The sequence below is a fragment of the Podarcis liolepis genome (genome assembly GCF_965112155.1).
Source record: "Podarcis liolepis genome assembly, chromosome: 3".
Taxonomy (NCBI): Eukaryota; Metazoa; Chordata; class Lepidosauria; order Squamata; family Lacertidae; genus Podarcis; species Podarcis liolepis.
Window position 1 is genome coordinate 51519093 of NC_139557.1, and position 21460 is coordinate 51540552.

At 40.4% G+C, this 21460-nt stretch overlaps 2 protein-coding genes across 4 annotated transcripts in view; one reads left to right on the plus strand and one right to left on the minus strand.

The window, feature by feature from the left end:
• The window catches only part of CRYBG1 (crystallin beta-gamma domain containing 1), a 90662-nt gene that overhangs the window by 31858 nt on the left and 37344 nt on the right, over window positions 1–21460 (plus strand). For 2 of the 3 annotated variants that reach the window (XR_014524715.1, XM_083497619.1), the window contains exon 3: window positions 17322–18811. Coding sequence is in view for 2 of the 3 variants with exons in the window: in XM_083497619.1 (XP_083353745.1) it covers window positions 17322–18811 (1490 nt within the window). In the remaining variant the exon portion in view is untranslated. Of the gene's footprint in view, window positions 1–15757; window positions 16182–17321; window positions 18812–21460 lie in introns of those variants that run through there. The other variant, XM_083497620.1, reaches the window with a different exon arrangement.
• The window catches only part of RTN4IP1 (reticulon 4 interacting protein 1), an 88761-nt gene continuing 83966 nt past the window's right edge, over window positions 16666–21460 (minus strand). The window contains exon 12 of the mRNA XM_083497689.1: window positions 16666–16693. Coding sequence (XP_083353815.1) covers window positions 16681–16693 — 13 coding nt within the window. The 3' untranslated portion in view covers window positions 16666–16680. The remainder of the gene's footprint in view (window positions 16694–21460) is intronic.

Sequence of the window (21460 nt, forward strand, 5' to 3'; positions counted from 1 at the left end):
AAAAATAAAATAAAAGGATAACTTCGTGAATTTTGTTTGTTTGTTTGTTTTAAATATTTATAGGTTGCTTTTCTCAAGGCAGCAAGCAACAACATAAACATAACTTTATAAATAAAATTACAATGGCATTACACTATATTAGAAACTTTAGATGATAGGCAGCAAGGTCATACTTGGAGAAGACCCACTGAAAACACTGAAATGAGTACACTGAGCATGTCTAACAATGGAGATCACCCTTTAAAATAAAATAAAAAGTTATGCAGCGCTTTTTAAAATTGTGTTTGAAAATTTGCAAATATCGTAGCTAGGTAAGGAAGCATAGAATTTTATATCAATCAAACTTTTGTCTCTTAATTCAATATTGTACTTCATTTAAATATAGCTGATACTATATTTAATTTTGCCTGATTCTTGCTCACACTGTAGCTTCAGTTTCTCCTCTATTTAAGATGCCCATGATAACATCCATAATCAGTATGTTCCTATTCTTGCTTGATTGCTAAGAATTGTGCCTTCTGTCCCCAGAGGTCGTGTTTCTCTTTCCCAGTGCTACACATCTGGCCATACTGACTATATTACAAGATCATGATAATAGGAGTTCCCCTTTGTCCCTTTGTCCTTTATCATCTGTCCACTGCAGTAATAAACATAAGCTAAGCCAGTGAGCTTCCTGGTAAGACACTTGCCTCAACTTCGAAAGAACTGATAAACATTCCTCCCACACCTGGATTTGCTGATGACATACAGTTTTAATTTCATTTGGCATCTTATCAGGCAAGGACAGCAAAATCCAGTCTGCTTAGTAAATGCTTTTGCAAAATCAATCCAAGGGTTGCCATAACAGGCCGCTGCTTATCTCGAGCATCATCTGGCATTCTCATTACCCAGTGAATCAATTAATTGTTTTTTCTCTTCTTGTGAAAGTCTGCCTAATTCACCACTAAGGCTCTATTTGTGATTCAGAGTGATTCAACAGTAGTTTCCCAGCCTTTGATATCAGGCTAATTCCTCTGTAATGCATTGTCTCAGGGGTTCCCAAACTGTGATTGGGCTTCATTCAAGTGCTCCACAGCACGTCTGTGAAGAACACTTACAATTTGACTGCTATGGATTTCCAATCATAATACAATATATAAGAAATAAAAGAACCACTAAAAATCATTTATAATCATGCAACATCTAGCACAGTTCATTACAGTTGCTTAAAATATTATTATTACCAATTATTATAATTATTACCAGGATCCCCGCAGCAGTTTTCATAAAGTCTGTGGGGGACAGAGAGAGTTTGGGAAATTTTGTATTATCATAAACATTTTTCAAATGAAACAGTCTCTAGCTTCCTCATCACTTTGATGCTATTCTATAAAGTAAATCCACCGGTCTCCATTTGCCATTGCTTCTGAGATCAGTTAAATTTATGGTGGTAGACTTGATTTCTCTTTTTTAAAAAAAATTGCTGCACCTTATTTAGTAAGATGCTCCCCTTTTTGTTGAGAATTCAACCTAGGACTGCAGATGTTCCTGATGCAGACATCCTTTATTTTCTGTTTACTTAGTCACAGTAATTTATATGTGGGATCAGTTTCCATAATGGTCTGTTTTCTTTATAGCTTTGTGATGAATAACAATTAAAGTGACAGCTTGCTTTAAAATACACTTTATTTACCACTGCAGTGTTAATTGATTAATCAAACTACCCATTTAGGCTGCAATCCTGTACACACCTAGGAATATGTCCCTCTGAATTCATTGAGAGCTACTAAGATTAAACTGATAATCTACCCAAAAAGTGGCATTGATTAATTTGACATTAATATTACTTAAAATGTATTTTTAAAGTGTGTGTAAGTATTGCAGAAGCTACAAAGCAGGATGATATAATACAACACTTTATATGACAATTTAATTATTTTCTAATTAGATGAACATAGACTGTCTCTGCACTTTACCTTTCTGTACCATTACAACACCTGTAAGCAGTAGAAACTTTCCACTGTTATATAGCTGAAATTGGAAGAAATCTTTGTAACTGAGCATAGTGTACCAGAGGATACTCTGAAAGAACAAGACTCAGTATGCCCAGTGCTATTTTTCTAGAAAAAGGTGCCAGAACTCACCACAAACGCCTCCCTTGTTCTCTTATAATGACAATGGCTCCTGAGAGGTGCTGGAACTGAGTTCCAGTGAGTTCCGGCTGAAAAAAACCCTGAGTATGCCCAAAGCATTACAGAAATACAGTGGTACCTCTGGTTGTGCATGGGATCCATTCTGGAGCTCCGGTTGGATCCCAAGGTGTGCGTATCCGGAGGTGCCGCTTCTGCGCATGGTGCAGTTTAGCGCTTCTGCACATGTGGTGAAACCCGGAAAAATACTTCCAGGTTTGCCGTGCACATATCCCAAAGGATACGTAACTGGAGGTGAACGTAAGTAAAGGTTCCACTGTATAATACAAAATATACATGAAGGGCATTTAGATGCAATGGGAGCTTTTATATTTGTCCACTAAGCATGCAGACATAGGATGGGCTCACCTGTAACGCTACACCATTTATTTATTTATTTATTTATTTATTTAAATGTATTTACTGCTTGATTGTAAATAGAACCTCCGAGCAGTTTACTCTAAGCCAGGCATGGCCAAACTTGGCCCTCCAGCTGTTTTGGGACTACAGTTCCCATCATCCCTGACCACTGGCCCTGTTAGCTAGGGGTGATGGGAGTTGTAGTCCCAAAACAGCTGGAGGGCCAAGTTTGGCCATGCCTGCTCTAATTCATTGTTTGTGTTAGCCATGGTTTGGTTAAGAAGCCAAACAAATGACCAAACCAACCAGGATTCTTCCTACTTCCCCAACACCACACCTTCTGTCCAATATCTGGAATGCCTACATGATGCCCTAGTGCTAGCATTGCCCACCATGTCATCCGCCTGCTTTGTCATTGGTTGGCTGACCAACACACCTGAGGTTAGGAGTGTGGTAACTGTAGAGTGTCTCTTTCTTGATTGGGGTATGTCTCTCTATATGTGCTTACCTGGCATCTAGTCTGATGTCTTGATGAATCTGGGAAAGACTTTTCTTTTAATTTGCCCAGGCATTTCAGCACACTGAATAGTTGCTTAATTTCTGTTTCAATTTTACTTTTTTTTTGTTTTTATTTCATAGAATTTATATACCACTTGAGTCCAGGAAAAAATTCAAATTTTTATGATTCACCCTAGCTTTATTGTTATTTGGTACAGTTCCTTTGCTTTATGTCATTTTTTTAATTCTATACTATATAGTTTTTTTTGGGGGGGTGGTTACTATAACTTATCTTGGGAACATATACTGAAGGATAGCTTATACATATCCCAAAACAGCCTCAATTGTCATTTACTGTAGGAAATATACACTGGCCATGCCTATAATAATGGTCTCAGGCCTACTTTAATGCTCTCCTTTACGACAGCTATTTTTTTCACCACTACCAAAGGGGGGCTGATTTGAGGAAAGCACTAATTAGAGCATTGTGCAATCTACAAAAATCCCCTATTATCTTGCTTAAATTCATCAAAATGTTAACCAGTTTGCCAACATTCTGTCAGTGTTGTTGAACATCTCTTAATTCCTCCCAATAGCATTAAAAAACCAAAGTATTTTTGGCCTGGTTGGGAAGGAGGAATGCCGAATATATAGAGTGAATAATTGTTATAGCTACAACACTGTCATGCCTTTTGTTTTATTTACTTGGTAACAAAATTACTGTTTTGCAAAACTGGACTGCCTCTTTAATTAGAGCTAAAAACAAGTGTGTGTCCACTCCCTCACTAGTCACTGTGGTGGTGAAACTTTTTCTTGAAACTTTATTTGCACCTTAGGACCTTCTATAGGAGGTATGGGGAGATATTTTTTCAATCTGTGCTTGGGAATGAAGTGATAAAAATCCAAAGTTCAATTTATGGTGTTTTCACAAATATCACTGTCAGCTTTTCAGTCTGAAAGGGACCTCTTGTGGATATGGAAGTGGTAGAGAGCAGGAGAAAGAATAATTTTAAAATATCTACATTTTAGCTACTGGGTATGCTTATTTTTATTTGAAAAATGCTGCTTGGGGAGGACTGCTTAAGCTATTTTTATGCCACCTGACCTGCTCAGGTATCTGTACCTTTCTGTGCTTTGTGAAAATGTGATCTTCCCCTCTGAATTGAAGCTCAGTTAAGAAAAATATCTGATAAGACCTTATTCAGCAGACAAGATCAGATTTTTGCAAGACACAGCCGGGAAACTATAATAAACAGGGTGTCTTTACCCGGGGGTGCAAGGGGTGTGGGGCACCCAGACACCAAATTCTGGGGGGCACCAGGCTGCCGCTGACTGCGCCCTGGTGGCTGTGTGGCTGGACTCCGGCATCACTCCGAATTTGCGATGGCCGGATCTGGCGGAAAAGGCAGTACAGGGCCACTCCCTCCCCCGGCCCCTTCCATGGGCTGCTCAGGTGATTCGCCTCACTCCACCTTTGCAATGCCCACCCACCTGGCAGAACCAATCAGGTACTGGGGCGCTGCCACCACTATCCATGTGCACACCGGAGGAGAAAACCCCGCGCCACCCCCAGCATGACCTGCCTCAACCTGCTGCTCCGAATGGGCAGCCAGAGAGGAAGGAGAAACGTAAGGAACCCCGCCACGCAGCCCCGGGCTGGGCTGGTCTAGGCTGCAGAGCTTGGTGCGCAGAGCTGCACTCCACGTGGCTTTTCCATGGCTCCATCCCGCACGCAACAGTTTTCTCCCAGGGCACGCACAGAGGTCTCCTGGTGCTTGCTTTTCCCCGGGCAGGAACACAGGAAATGGTTAGTCATGAGATTAGTCGTGTCAAAATTTGGGGGCGCTGTGTGGATCTTTGCACCCCGGCGGTGCATATGCTAAAGACGGCCCTGATAAGAAAAGCTCTCAGATACAATACAGTTAAAATATGGGTTGAGCAAAAGTGTGGATGAGCACTTAGTCTTTAAGGAGGTTCCCCAGTACTCTTCGTTGTTTTTGCTACTATGGACTAACACAACTACTTCTCTGAAAATAGTTTCCAGAGCTGCTTTATGTGCATGCTATCATTGGATCTCATTTTGCTGATGAGGTTAATTTTAATGAATTGTGTTAATGGCTTCTATATTTAGCAGTCAAGTGCAAGATATTTGAGACCCTTTGACTTTGTGAAAAATTGCTCCCTGACTTCTTTAGCAATAAGCTCCTTTTTATTGTGATATTGCAAGTGTTCTGAATGTTGTAAGACCTGTTTGTGCATTTTGATGATTGCACTGAAAACATGTTATGGGAAAGGGACGCAACCAGCTGATGTTGGGGCGTCTTTGGAAATGTTATGCTTATAGTAAGTTATAAATAGAATTCTTAGGGAAAATAACTTTTCACAATATATGTAACTAAGAAAAAGTAGGTGGCTCATTCTTATCCTTAATACAATCCCCACTGTTACAATCCTCACTGTTAAGGGGGCAGCCTCCAACTGACTAATTTTTATTTTAAACTGGCACTTCTTTCCTCACTCTTCTACAATCTTAACTACTCACACCATCCGGCATTACAGATGCATGCTTTGAAAAACACAGGATGCTTGACAGAGCCTGTATGGTGTAGTGGTTAAGAGTGGTAGACTTGTAATCTGGTGAACTGGGTTCGCTTCCCCGCTCCTCCACATGCAGCTGCTGGGTGACCTTGGGCTAGTCACACTTCTCTGAAGTCTCTCAGCCCCTCACCTCACAGAGTGTTTGCTGTGGGGGAGGAAGGGAAAGGAGAATGTTAACCGCTTTGAGACTACTTCAGGTAGTGATAAAGCGGGATATCAAATCCAAACTCTTCTTCTTCTTCTAAAATGAGGAAAACAATGGCTTTGCATCAAGACCTGGAAGTCTGGATTCTCTGTGTGGGGTTTTTTTGTTTTATGTTTTGCTTCACTGTGAAAGGAGACAAACAAAACCAATTAATATCATTCCCGTGTTGACAGGGTGGATTTGATTTAAATAAAATTGATTTAAATCATGATTTAAATTGCCACATCACCCCCATGCTGTACTGGAGGGTTTCCTGAACACCCAGAGCAATTTTTGAGGGTGACAGGACTGTGGTGGGGTGGGGCAATGCAAAAATAGTACTGAGCATGGCCAGCAAGATGTGACCTTTCTATTTAAAACAATTAGGACTTTGAAAACCTAACCATTTAATGCAAATCCAATGGATTTTCACAAAAATAGGGAAAGACAAACTACACAAATTTTGGATGCATTTGAAGGGGAAAGAAAACAAGCAGACAGTCTGTTTTTATGGTAAGGAACAGTGATAATCATTAGACTTGATTATTTTCACCACGTCTGTGTTAAATTAGGCCATCTTACTGTATTTGTCATATATATACTATAATAATTTTTGGAAACATTGTGCCAATTGTTTTCATCTTATTAACATTTAGACCATTCAGGGTTTTTAATGGGGGAATGCAGTTTGGCTTCCATGAGCTAGGTTGACAACTTCATATGTTTGATAATTTTTAATAGGCTGCAAAGTGGTTTTTAAAACTCAGTAACAGAACTATTACATTGTTCAATCCCAATTCTGAATTACAACCACAGCCGCCTTTTTTAATTATGAGAAGAGATTGTACGAAGATAATGCAAAATTGCAAAACCTATAGGAATGCAGAAAGAGCAGTCGGCAACATTGACTGCTTTTCCAAGAACATATATCTTGATTTGAATCCAGAATAGGGTGAGGCATTTTACTAAAAAAATCTGTCTTGAAAACAGGGGATTTTAGTCAAGATTGTTCAGCAAAAAAGGTTTTCTTTCAGTTTTTCTGATGTTACAACTGCTGTGATTTCATGCCTTCTTTATACACAAACCATCTGTATGGTCGATGCAGCCATTATCTTTAGTGGACTATGCAGATAAAATGTGTGCAATACTTCAACACAGCATTGTGTTAATATCAGTATTCTCACAGTATAGTTTTAAAATATTGTTTGTACCTATGAGAGTGTAGTGTGATTGGGAGAAAATTGTCTTCTGCACTCTCATTTCAATTAACTATATTTTGCTGTGGTTTCAAATGTATCCTATGTATATATTGTGAAGCAGTTAAATAACTTGTATCATATATAAATATCCAGCACAGGAACAAACAGGCTGTGCCCCAGGTGTGGGCTGCTTAAATGGGCAAGGGACGGATCCGAGGGAAGCCCACTGTTGGCTCCATTTGCTCCGCCCCCTGGCACAGCCCACCTCCCAGCCTGCATCCCCATTCGCCAAAGCAGGGTGCAGGCTAAGATCCAGCTCTTGATAGGCGGCAGGGGCTTATGCCCCCTCCACCTATCAGGAGGGCACTGCTGTTTGAATTCCACTGTCGGGGCCCCAGTGAAGTTTCTTCTGTCCAGCAATTCTGCTGCACCAAGAGAGGTGAGCAAACTTGCTGTGGTTTCAAATGTATTTTATGTATATATTGTGAAGCAGCTAGATAACTTGTATCAGTATACAAACATTATACTGAAACAAGGCAGTAGGAAATGTGGCTACTTGCGCCTCCCTGTCCATCAACCCTACTTTTAATTGTACACCTGGAATGCTAATGAGAACTAATTTATGTGAAATATTTGTTTACATATTTTAAAAGGGCTTGCAATACCTGCTGTGATAATTAAGGACTTAAGGTATCTATTGAAATCTCCCTCTCTAATTCTTTGTAATAAGTTTCTATCTTTTGGGGAGGTGCTTTTAGAAAAATACCTGTTTCCTTCACCATTATTTTTCAGGTGTCTCAATCTGTGACTCATGTTCTTAAGTGGATGCTAACTGCGTCTGTGTACTGAATGGAACATATCAGTCAGCTTGGGCAGTGTTTTGTTTATGAGAGTCTCTTGGAAGGAAATCAAAAAGGCAGCTAAGCGGTGGGAGGATCAGGGTTAATAGATGTATTGCATTAATGCACACATGACTGCAACTTTCAAATCCTTCTCTGCTTGCTGTTCTGAAAAAAGCAAAACTGAACATCACAATGGTAAGACAGCTAATACTTTTAATGTCTATATTGTTTCTTGACTTGATATTATCTTTTTCTGAGTTTAGCCATAAAGCCTATCCTGTGTGACATTTGGGGCGGCGGCGGGGAATTGTCATTGGTTGTGTTTTATGAAATTACAACAGAAGTAGAATGAGGAATTTGCTTTGGGAACATGTTTTGCTGTTGTGCGTGTAGAAGCTGAGATCAGGCATGTCTTCCCAACCTTGCTTACTGTACTGTGTTCTGTAGTGTTTTCTAATCACTTGAATAAACATGAAGAATTTCATTTCACTTTCATTCATAACTTCCTCTTTACAAATAAACTTGGGCTTCATCTTGGAAGTAAGTCACATAGAGCAAAATTTGTCTTTCTTCTGATAGAGGAAGGCTTAGTCATTTAGAATATTTTTTATTGATGAAACAATATGCCTAATTTATTTTGCTTTTTCCGATAAATTCTCTGAGAACTGTAGCTTTGAACTGTGGCTAAATGTAGGAATATGGTCAGTTTTATGGTGGTTAAGCTATGATTTCTGAAGGAAATAACAAGTAGTACTGGGATTCTCATCTAATTTCATTCTGGAGCTCAGTGTTGTCCCTCCTCCTGATTCCTTGGTAAAGCCAGTCTTAACACCAAGGTACATGTTTAAAGCAAAATCAAAACACAACCATATTGTTAAAAGAAGCCTAAGAAATGGTCATATGCAAGATTTTACTTTCTTAGCTGAGATTTTGTGGGAAAGTGTTTTATAAGAAAAACCTGAGTGTGCAAACACAAACTAGATCAGTGTAGCTGTTTAAAAAGTTTAAATACCATGGTGCATTATGCAACATAGTTGGGGTTGTTGTTTTTTTTAGAAATAAAGACCAATCATTTTTGTTTCTGTGATTTCTCTCTTCTTCCCCAATTAAGCTCTATCTTGTCATTCTGTCATTCATTGTGCTCTATTAAGTTATTTCATTTCACCTCTCTCTCTCTCTCTCTCTCTCTCTCTCTCTCTCTCTCTCTCTTGTTGGCTATGTTATGGAAGAAAAATCAAACTTATTTATGTTTCTCTTCATTAGAATATACTTGTGTTAACATGTTTACAATGCAAATACAAGCAAAAATATGACTTTGACCCAATCCAACATATTTGTTGTAGTGCAGACAAAAGGATCCCCCAAAAGCAAAACAAAGCCTGTTGGCGATCCTATTTTATCTCTTTTGCCTCACCAACACATACACACACCAGGGGAAGAGAGCATTCTGCTGACCTCAAATATTGATCCCCTCTATCCTCCCTTTCTGAGCAAGAAACATATAGAAGCATACTCAAAGAATTTGCTGAGCACTCAGGTTCTTCAGGTACTCTGGTTGCCTTGTTTATGTTCTGTATTCAGTGTACCCTTGAAAACAAGTACAAAAATGTACTAGTTCACACACAAAAATTAGCTTGCCTCCCATTTATATCCTAAAAGAAAACACAATAACCCACTTATGTAATTATTTGCTGCCTTGCTCTTAGGAGGCTATTATTATTCATCACAAGTAACTAGGTAAGTAGCAATTTTCAAGCATGAACCTATAGCTGATAATGCATTATTGCACACAGTGAAGAAGACTGTGACACTCCTTTTGTTAAAAAAAGTGATAATGACTGGTAAGCTTCTTTGCAACAGATGATTCCATAAAGCAGTTTCTAAAACTGTGGGCAACAGTTGTGCTCTGGAAACCAAGTTAATGCCTTTTCTGCATTTTAAATGCAGTTCCTCATTGTTCTTAATCTCCATATAACCGGGATGAGCGGACCTTAGACTTGTTAGAGCTATTTCATTTTTCATTAGAACCCTAAGATCTGCCAGTCAAGGTATGCAGAAGGCAGCTTGAGCACTGAACCTGCTTTGGAAGTGAACTCAATGCATTTCAGAAACACATACTGTCATTTCACCTGTATTTAGCTAAGGAAGATCCTGTTTTTCTGCTTTAGAGGAGAAGCTGAGTGCTCACAGTACTGATTGGCTGGTCCTTGTGTCATCAATGAAGCAACTGCATCTGTGTGTGCAGCACTGATTGTCCAGCACTTGTGTCAATCACAAAGCCATTCACCTCTCTATTGGAGCAGTTGTAAAGCACTTGTGCACACCAAAGTTTAATGGAGATTTATCTCTCTTGCTTTTTGGTGAGGTGGCTTTTCCTCAACTAGATTTGATTTTGCCAATCAGCAGATACAGTAATATGATAAGGGAAGAAAATCCAACATAAAGTTGCACGTTACTGAACCATATGGGCCTTTCTTTCTTTCTTTCACGCATGGTGAGGTTTAACTGAGTGCCATCTATTGCCACCCCCCTACTTTAATTTTGTTTCCATCAGCCCAAAGCAAAGAATGTTGCCGGGCAACCAGTTGTTGTTGAAGGCATGTTTGTGGTAATTTTGGATTTTATTTTTAAACCATTCTTTTTGCAGAGAAAGGCTATTTCAAAAAATAGCTGTATTAAAAAATTGCCCTGCTTGCAGCAATACACACAAATTTTTGACTGGTTTTTGAGCAAATCTGAAATATTGGAAACATTCTGTTTAGCTCTGTACTGGCACATTTAAAAAAAAAAAACCCAATGTATACCTATACTCGTGCCCACAAGGGACCCCTGGTTTCCAGAACTTATGGTGGGTGAGGAAGCACTAATTAAGGGGAGAAAAACACATTGTATTGCACAAACAATGAGGGAGATTGTAGAAAAACCCAACTGAAGTGGAGCCCAAGAAAATTATAAGAGGCGAGAACAGAGAAAGAACTGTGAGTGGAAGGAGGCCTCTTTCCCTATCCTTTGAACTCCCTAGGAAATTTGACAAACCTGCTGCATCTGGAACTGGGTATGGAGAGTGGACTCAGCTGTGGGCAGCCTGAGGAAGTACCATCCACCCTGGACCTGCCCATAAAAAGGAAGCCTAGAATGAGAGACTAGGGTGATGCCCACTGTTTCCAGGAGCTCTTATTCTGAGAATGTTGTGTGTGAGCTGAGAATTTGTTTGGACCTTGGATGAGACTCTGGGGGTTGAGAGGGAGCAGTCTCAGAAGGAAAATGAATTATTATATATATTAGTAACTTTGCATTAACGTAATGTTTTTATATATAACTGTGCATTTTTGTAATATATTGTTTATGTTGTGTGTTGCTTCTTTTTTGCACACTGTTAGAGATATTTTAAATATATTAAGTAGTATAGAAATTAAATAATCAGTCAATCAAGCTCTGTCTACTATCCTGTAAATATCAAAACAGATTTTGGAGGCATAAAATAAAAAGTGTTCAGGTGTGGTTGAAGGGGCACAAACGTGCACAAGGAAACAATGCGTATTTGGGTAAAATACTGAAAGAAAAATTGCGGCTTTAAGCAACAGCAGAGATTTGAATAAAGCAGGAATGAAGGAAGACTGAAGGAAAAATTGGTGATTTTAAACAATGGCAGAGGTTTGAGTAGAGTGAGCAGGGGAGAAACTGAGTGGGGTGGAACTGGCAGTTTAAAACAAGGTTTGAATAGAGTGAGAAGGGATTTGGGAATAGCTCTGTTGTGTTAGCTTCTGTGTTGTAACCATTTCTACCATTTCTCCTGATTAAAACTGGTTTCTTTGTCTTACAAAAACAACAACTCTGTCACTCCATCCTTGCTTTACTCAAATCTCTGTCATTGTTTAAAACCACTTTTTTTAACCTCAGTGCCACTCCACTTTACTCAAACATCTGCTATTGTTGTGAGTACAAGCTCTTACTGTATCATTTGAATGATACACTAACACTATCAACATACGGCTCATGTGCAAAGGGGGTTGCAGAATAGGAGAGGCACTGTGGCATGGAAATGTGGGGTGGTCTGAGTGCAAGAGAGTTGAAAAAAGAGGAAGGAGGAGGTAGGAAAAAGGAGTGACAATCATAATTAGGGTGCAAATGAAGTTGCAAAAAATAATAGGAGGCATGGGAATGAGGTTGAAGATTAAAGCAGGGGCATGAAAGGGTTTAAAGTATAGGCTTAGGTGGTGGCTGCATAATTGGACAGTAGGTGAAAAGGGTGCTTAGAAGTTGCAGAGTGCGGGAGGAGAAAGATGCAGGTTACCATGGGGGTTGTGCAAGTGGGGTTGCAGTAGAGGAGGAGGAGGAGCCATAGACCTGGGGTGCAGGTGAAAATGCACGTAAAGAGGGGCTGAAGGATAGAAGAGAGAAATTGCTTCAGAAATGGGGTTTGGAAGGGGCAAAGTGAGCTTTAGTCGTTGCATGGGTTGGGAAAGGGAAGCTTTAGGGCAGCCCTTCTCAACCTTTGGTCCCTAGATGTTGTTGGACTATAGCTCCCATCATCCCTGAGCACTGGTCCCACTAGCTAGGGATGATGGGAGTTGTAGCCCAACAACATCTGGGGGTACAAGGTTTAGAAAGGCTGCTTTCTAGTAAGTTAATGTGGGCAGAATCACAGTGAGATTGATGAGCACAGTAAGCAAGGTAGAGCCCCTAGTTTAGAAATATTTACTTTCTGATACTGTGTAAAAGTTAGGCTTATCAGAAGGCAAATAACCATGTTGCCCTGTGGTTCTGAATGAATCACTCATCTGGATATTTTCCAAATTTGGAACAATGATTCATAAAGATAACCCTTAGCCCCTGCTATGATTTGGACCAGAATCCCTACTTCACCATTTATCTTCTGAGAAAAGCTCCCATAGTGAATAGCAGGCATGGGCAATTACAACTGTGACTGTGGTAGAGGCCTCCTCATCCCACCCCAAGGTTCTGGTCTGACTCCCCACTTCCTTATTTTTTTTAAAGGCTATGCAAGAACAAACTGCATGACAAAAGTCATTTGAGTAACTCCTTTGTCTATATCAGGAATGATAAAATGATTTGATTACATGCAATGCAAAAGCATCACGAAATCCACCCCCACTCTCATCAGAGCCTGACTGGAAAGAGAAAAATAAAGATCAGATCAGCACATCTTGTAGATGTACAACAGGTAATCTTTTCTGCAGAAGAGGACTCTGGACTTATAGAAAGCTTTATTTCTTATACCCATACTAGAAGTGTGTGATGCACATAATGTATGTATAAAACATTAATACACAAAGGTCAGGATTAATATTAGCCAGAGGCATCTGCTCTTCCCCTGCCCTGAATAGATCTACTCAGAGTAGATCTATTGAAATGAATGGACCTAACTTAGTTATGTACTTTTCAGTGGATCTATTCTGATTAAAACTTAGTCTTTTAGGACTCTGTTGCTTTCACTGTGCAGACTAAAACAGAAACACATAAAGTTTTGTTGCTCAATGTTTTAACAGCTGCTTTTTATACATTATTATGTTAGAAACAAAGCTGAGGAATGTGAAAGTGACATAACACAATCTGTCTAAAAAGCTAATCATTTTTAACTTCAGTCACCAACTTAAATCAGTGTTTAAATTTGATTGGATTGTGTCGTTTTTAAAGAGTCTGTTTTCATGACATTAATCTGCCCTGCCCTGCAGCTGACAGACTCTCCAAGCTATATTTCATCACATATCAGGAACAATGGCAAATATTCAGTGACATATTTTGCTGTGGCCTTAAGGCTTGTAACTGGCTCTGGTTGACATAAGTTCACTTGTCATTCATAAGTGAAGGCGATTAGCACTGTCAAGAGATGAGCTGGGGCAGAATTCATTGATGGGTACCCATAGTTAATAAACCATGTTTGTTCCCCAATTGGTACTGAGTAAAAGCTTCAAAAGGATCTCCTCCTTAATTTTCAAAACAAATTTATAGTCTTTAAAGCTGTAGAAACAAGGACATGGAACTTGCCTAATGAAATCTGAGAAATGGAAGGAGTTTCTTGCCTCTCCTTATAACAGTAGAATTATAAACAAACTAATCACTCTGCCTCTACACAGGTCACAGAATTTAGCTCCTCCTTGCAAAAGACTTAGATTTCTGTTTAAGCTTAAAGTCCATAGCAGATAGCAAGTTACAGGAAAGAGAAGAGAAGAAGCAGAGTCAAGTGAACTATGACTGGAAGTTTGTCTTGCACTGTTGGTCAGTAAAGATGTGCTTAGGAAATCCCACTGGGTAATAAGAGTAGTGAACCTGTGGCCCTTGATACTAGAACTTCCATCATTCCTGGCTGCTAGCCATGCTGGCTGGTGTTGATGGGAGACTGAGTCCAACATTATCTGGATGGCCACAGCTTTCATTTACTGAAGGGACAGTCCAAGGGGAACATAATCTAGAGCAGAGTTTTCCAAACTCTGTCATGACATGTTAAGTGTGTCAGCTGCAGTTTGTAGGTGTGTCATGTGAATGCTCCTCTTGGGGCTGGAAAGGGGTTAGTTTAACTTCCAGTATGCTAGTAAAACTGAATTACTGGGTCATGAAATGATGTATGTCTAAAAAGTGTGTCACCAACGTTAAAAGTTTGGAAAGCCCTGATCTAGAGTCTAAACCCATGCAGTGTAATATGAAAACAGACTTAAAGGGTACTGTTAACCAGCATCTGTAACGGTACAATCCGCCCTACAACTACTTGCAAAGGCAAGGTTGGGTTTTGGCTTCCTTTTCTCTGAGCTGATTGTGTGGAGGTTGTCTAATTATTTTAACCAGTCAGAGGCAGGCTGTTTAATTTAGACTTTTGAAAAAAAGTGCCCTTGGTAGAGCTTCCCACTTATTTTGATTTAGTGGGAGTGGCTCCACCTTTCTGAATTTATACATCTTAGTCTACTGAATAGCAATGACCATTGACTGTCATTGTGATCAATTAAGCAGCAGAAATTGTATTTTGTTGCAAAAGCAATTCAGCAGGTATAAGAACACTGCCTTCCTGTGTTGTTGAGTTTGTTTTGCAGTGCTCATTTTGCATTTTAGACAAATGAAGCTAAAAGCTTTCTGGTATATACATTTCATGAATATGTACAAAGAATTTATTTGCTAGTGCCTCTTCTGTCTCCCCCTGTGTATAAGTGAAACAATAAAGTAAGTAATTTTGGGGGCGGAGTGAGGGTAATGGAAGTGGAAAAGTTTGTTCAATCAGAACACTACATTCATACCAGACTTTTTTGAAATTGGTGCTTTATAAATAAGGCAACTTCAGACATGGCATGTTGGCAGTGATTTTTTGTTTGTTTGTTTTAAATCCAACAAGAGCTCTTGGCTTTTCACATCAAAGTTTGTCGGTTTTGCTTGAGGCAGCTTTTTGTCCTGAATAGATGGAAATAGGCTGGGCAGAAAAGCACTTCATATTGCTCAGACTTGTGCAGGGCAATCAGCAGGGTGGAAATATCTTTGCATTTCATGGGCATTTGCTGTGTTTGTTGGCACCCTTCCCTTTTCACCTCTAGAAAATTCTGCCTGTCTCCTTGGCACCTCTGAGCAATCAGCCTTCCCCGCCTTTACGCTTTCCTCTGCCTTTACTTAGGCTGGAGAGGCCCTCATGAAATGATGGCGCGCCCTTCCTCCTGCTGCCAGTGGTTAATTTTTAAAAGGAGACATGCACTCTCTTATTACACGAGATGCGCTGGAAACAGGTTTTTCGGGGCTGAGTGACCAGGGGATCAAATGTCTTCCACTACACTTCAGGTTGATTTCTGAGGGCGTGTGGGGTTCTCTTTAACTCCCAAAAGATGCTGGGGCTCAGACGTGCCTGGAAGCCGCGTCCTATGAGACTTGCGCTCTGATACACGTCCCAGATTCCTCTACCTGCTGTAGGCCTGACCTGGATGGAGGAGGCACGAGGGAAACCTCTCTCTTTGACGCCCTTCCTTCCTCGGGCGCCGAGGTCCCACGTGGCTCCTTCTTCCGTGCGCCGTCTTCAGCGTCGCGCTCTCCTCGGCGCGGACCCCATGGGCGGTGACCGGAACTCCGCCGTCCTACCTGAGGCGCCCGTGCCAGGGAGAGAGCAGCTGCTGTTGGCGCTGCAGGCGGAGGCGGGCACCGCTCGCTCGGGCGGCCGGGCGTGGCAGGCAGGCAGGCAGGCTCTGGCATTCAGACAGTTGGCGCCTCCGCAGGAGCCGGCTTTGGCGCTCTCATCTCGAGAGATCCCCGCGCCGACTAAACGGGAAGCTCCTCTGAGGTGGCCGGCAAGCTCCGGACTGAGGCTGCCAAAGGAGGAGCGCGAGCGAGCGGTCATTAGCTAGTGAGTACAAAGCAAACCCAGCGCGGTTTCTCAGTGGGCCGGAGAAGGGCGGGAAATGGACGTCGTTGGCGCGCGGGAGAAGTTGCCGCGAAATCCCTGCGGGCCAGAGAGGAGCCTTATCTCCCCAGTCTTGCCGAAGGGTGCGGTGGGGGGGACTACAAACGCTTCCTGCCTCTCATTGAGCGGCAAGGATGCCCTAGCCGTAGACCTGAAGGGAGCAAGAGCTAGCTGGTTGGAAACCGCGCACCTGGGGCCGAAGTCCGCTTTCGCTCAATCACGGCAGCCCTTGAAGCTGGCAGGGGCCTCAATTGAGAGCCCAGGGCCCCGCCGCCCTCGTGGCATCCAGATGCTTTTTTTAGGTGACCGCGCGGAAAGAACTGGAGATGGATCTTCGTCCTATCTAGGCAGTTGGTTGCATGGCTTCTTGCTGGGCTGTAGAGTTTAAACGCTTCCGTCCTTTCGCAACACAATTATTGGATTGTTGCCAAATATCACAGGATTATCGATGTACGCTGAAAGAATGGGGGAAATAGCTTTGTTTAAAAGAAAGCTAAATGTATCTCCTAACAACGATTATAGTTCAGGCTAAATGTATTGCAATCTAGAATTTGTTTTATTTTTGTCTTGAATACTAAAAAAATGCTTGTTTTTATCCATGCCACAGATTTTAAGGTGATACAAACTGTGGCTGATAAAAGGAACATTTATACAACTTTTAACTTTCATACAAATTTTAGCAAAACTACTGCAGAAGTTTACTGCTAAAGGTGCCCTCTGATTTACCTTTACTTCAGTATCAAAGACACATTCCTGCTTAAGGCAGGTGCATACATAAAATGTAAGCAATTCCTGTAAGTGTTTACATGCTTCATTCATTTGACTAAAGATATGAGGAAGTTTATGAATGTTTGCATTATAAGTCTTTAACGTAATAATTATGTTAATGTGAATCATTATATTTAAGTAAAAATGATGATTATGTTACATGTAAAGATAACCTTTTCATAGAAAATTCTATGGTTCAGTGAACAATTCAATTTCAGGGGTTTTTTCCCCAACATATAAATGTTTAGTAATGAATTATGTGTCTTGAAAGAAACATTTAGTCTAACTTTTTTCCCCTTTCTTGTTGTTTTTCAGTCCAAAACATCCTCTGCAGAGTCTTATAAGGAAGAAAACAAAAAGAAGCCAGTTTTGGGAAAGTTTGGAAATTTTTTTACTACAGGGAGAAGAAAAAATCCCAAAAACACATTAGAAGCTTCTTTAAGATCAAGTGTTAAAAGTGCAAGCTCGGGTTCGCCTCACAAGGGTATCGCTCCACTGGCATCAATAGATATTGAAGACTTTAAAGATCTGTCTAAAAGTGAGGAAACTCTTATTGACCAGGTTTGCAATCAGGACCAGGAAAGGATACGGAATACTGTTAAAGACACAGAAGAATATCTCTCCAAAAGGGATCTGACACGATTGTATAATGATATTGTTTCAGAATGGAACACTAAAGGAATTAATTCTGACAGTGAATTGTCATCTGATTGGCGCAGCAGTAGTGAGACAATAAAAAATACATTATTTGATAGCAATCTTACACTTCAGACACTGGAAGCAGAGAATGATCTAGTCACTGACACAAAAAATACTACAACTCCAGATTTCTTTAGAAGTTTAACCAATATATCCAGTGAGGACCTAGAACATAACATATTAAACCACAAGGAATTAGTGGATGTTCATTCATGTTCAGAATCAGAATATGCACCATCAGAGGAGCCATCTATTTTGGAGTCCAGTGAACGTGCCCACACTTCTAGAGTGTTGACATTGGATATTTTTCTTCGTAGAGCTGAACAACCATATTCCAATGAACCAGTGACTGTTGTATTAGACGACTGTAGTAACACAATGGATAAAAAATCTGCAGTAAGGAGATCTGGAAAGAGGAGAAAATCTCAGTCCTCCAGTGACATGCCAAATGGGGACAGAAATGTAACTGAGAATACTGCAAAAGAAGAACCTGTTTTTGATGGTATTGCTTCAGATTTGGTTTCAGAAAAAATAACCACCCCTGAAAGAAAAGCTAAGACTTCTCAACAGATGAATTCTCCCACAACTAACCATGACACAAGGACTGGAAGTAATCACAAGGGACTTACTAAGACAGAGTTAGAGAAAAACAAGCAGCAGACCCCTACTTCATCCCCATACAGGAGGAAATCCTTAAAAAAGAATCAACCTGACACAAGTCCTCTTTCACCCACAGGCTTGAAGAGTCATGGGAAAGATTCATCCACCAAACGACAGATTGAAGGTGCAACAGATAGTAATCCAATATCAAAATGTACTTCAGCAGAGAAGCTGTCTTCTGGTGAAAGCACTGTAGAGACTCTTAAAATTTCTTCTGTAGGCATCACAGACAATAGCACCGTGTCACATTCTGAAAGAAGAACAGAGTCTAAGGTACCAGATATTGTCAACAATTCTGATGGCAGTGCTTTGCTGCGCACTGACAAGCAAAGAAATGGCGAGTTGGGAACTACAAATGGAAAGCAAACTACCTCTGGTTTGGATGGTGCAAAAGAGAGAAATCCATGCTTTGATGTTTCCAGAACTGTCACAACAAAAGTTAGTCTGTAAGTAGTTTCATATTTTAAATTACATTGCTTGTTGCAATAAGATGTTCATTAAATCCCTTGATAACATGTATTATAATTGCTAAATCTGTATCCTAATTGCATGGATTCCATGCCAGTATAATATTTCGACTACTTCACAGGAACTCCAGTATGTTCTACCACAGCAAAAGTCCACTTAGTATTTATGTGACTGAAGTTGGTATAGAATATTTTCTTCTTGTTAGCTTCTATTATGAAGCTGTGTATTGCCACCCTTTGTCTCACTCGTTGTTAGTTTTCCTTACTTGGGAAAAATTATAAGTCTTGCTATGGAATATATTTTTTTAAAAAAATTAAATAGCATTCATTGTCTATGTGTCCTCAATAATATATTCTTTGGAGAAGACTTCCATTGTGCTTATTGTAATAAGTATCTGGCTAAGGGCCAAATAAATGTTACCTAGGGTTCCATATAAATTTCTCCCAGTGGTTGTTTTTTGATTCATTAAAAAATGAAAACGACCTCTAGACTAGAGGCTACCGTCAGAAGTAGAGGAAGACCAAGTGAGGAAGAGCCACATGACCCTCTCACTGCTGCTATTTGTCTTCTCATAATTATCTCCCTCAAGCTGCCTTTTCTTCCATCCAATGCAGTGGGGGGGGGGGGAGGTCCAAGCGAAAGCAGCTTGAGGATGATTGCCAGAGGAAATAAACAGCTGTCGGGGTGGGGAGGGGATCCTTCCCCAGCCCTTCAGTCTTTTGAGTCTATGGGTGTTCCTGTGGATGATGATGACTAAGAGAGGAACTGCAATGTTGGGGGAAGGTTACATAGTACTTAACTGTAGCATGCGGTTTGGATCTTATACTGAGTAACGCTACTGGCCTTTGTAACCATCTTGTCTGGCAGAAGTTTTCTAGTTTCAGACTGTCCTCGTACTGCTATTGAAGGTCTTTTAGCTAGGGTTGGACTGAGTGTCGCTGTTATGTTGAGCATGGCTGTATAGTTCCTAAGCTATAGTTGATAAATCAGTGCCTTTTCAAGAACAGGAACAAATTTGTCTCTAGCTCAGTGGCTGTGATTTTTTTCTTGGTTTACTTGCTTGAGTAATTTAGAAGGATCTGTGTTGTGGAATCATAGGCCCAGACAGCATTTGAAATCAACTGGTCGGCAGTCGCTTTTTGCCTGTAAAAGAGGTTTGGTTTTTACTTTTGCTAGAATGAAACTGCAGCCACGTCTCTTACAGGCTGCTTTTCTGCTTGATTGCTACAGTGGTGCCCTGCAAGACGAATGCCTTGCAAGACAAAAACTCGCTAGACGAAAGAGTTTTCCGTTTTTTGAGTCGTTCCGCAAGACGAATTTCCCTATGGGCTTGCTTCGCAAGATGAAATGTATTGCAAGTTCTTGCGAGTTTGTTTCCTTTTTATTGAAGCCGCTAAGCCGTTAATAGCCGCTAATAGCCGTGCTTTGCAAGACAAAAAAACCGCAAGACGAAGAGACTCGCGGAATGGATTAATTTTGTCTTGCGAGGCACCACTGTATTTTGGTTTTAAAAAACTTGTCTTTTGCACATAGCATTTATTCCATTTTCAGCTAAATCATCCACCTTGTCTTCATTTGCTTTGTAATCGTGTAAAAAAATGTCCCTAGACATACTGTTGTGGCAACTGAAGACTAGGTTTAAGGTGCCATTTGGCTCCCAGCTTTTATATCTCAAACACTGGGCCCAGTTCATAGACGTGCAGGGCATACCCATGTGTTAAGGTGTTTATGGCAAGCGGCTCCCTCTGCAGTTATGGCAGGTTTAACTATTCCAAAAAGAAACACAAAGTATGGGGGGGGGGCAATTCATTGCCTCTTAGAGCTGTGTCCAACTGTATTTCAAGATGCCACCCTGCAGCACTTTTAGGAACAGGAATTGGATCTTAGTTTTATATATGTTGCTCTTACCTCTTCTTTGTGCCATAATCACTAGAATAAGTGATTTAGGGGCTTGATGTGTAGTGCTGTGGGGCAAAGTATTATTTTTAAAGAAGACTGAAATATGTGGCCTTCAGCACTTATTTAAAGGCATGAGTGCACTTTTACAGCTGTGTCAAGAAATGTGAGACTTGCCACACCTTGAATTATCTTAATGAGAAAACCTGGTAAGATAATTGCGTGTATTATAACACAGCACTGCACCCTCATCATTAAACAATCATTTCAAACAAAATTTTGGAATCAAAAGTTATATTTCATTTAGATCCCGTCTACTAAAGACACTGAGGAGTAGAATATATTGTGCAATTTGATCCTGGGGTGGGGATAGTTGAATATCCTTTGTACTTTTCTTCAGCTGTGCACTGATAAAGCTTATATTGGACATTGAATCAGGTTTTTTTAATAGTTTTTGAATGAACTTGTCACTCATTAATTTATGTGATTTGGACTGATTTATATAATCTTTGGGTCTGATTGTCTAAATACCGGGTGGGGGAACGGGGACTCTTCAATTCTGTATTTTTTAAGGGTGCTGAATAGTTAAACAAGAACTTGAGCTTTTCTCCCACTATAGGGTAATAACAGTTTCTCACTCACTTTATATGATGCCTGTAAGGAACTGAGTCATTAACCACTCCTGATTCCTGAGGCTTTTAAAATACGGTACCTGTTGAACTCTCTAACAT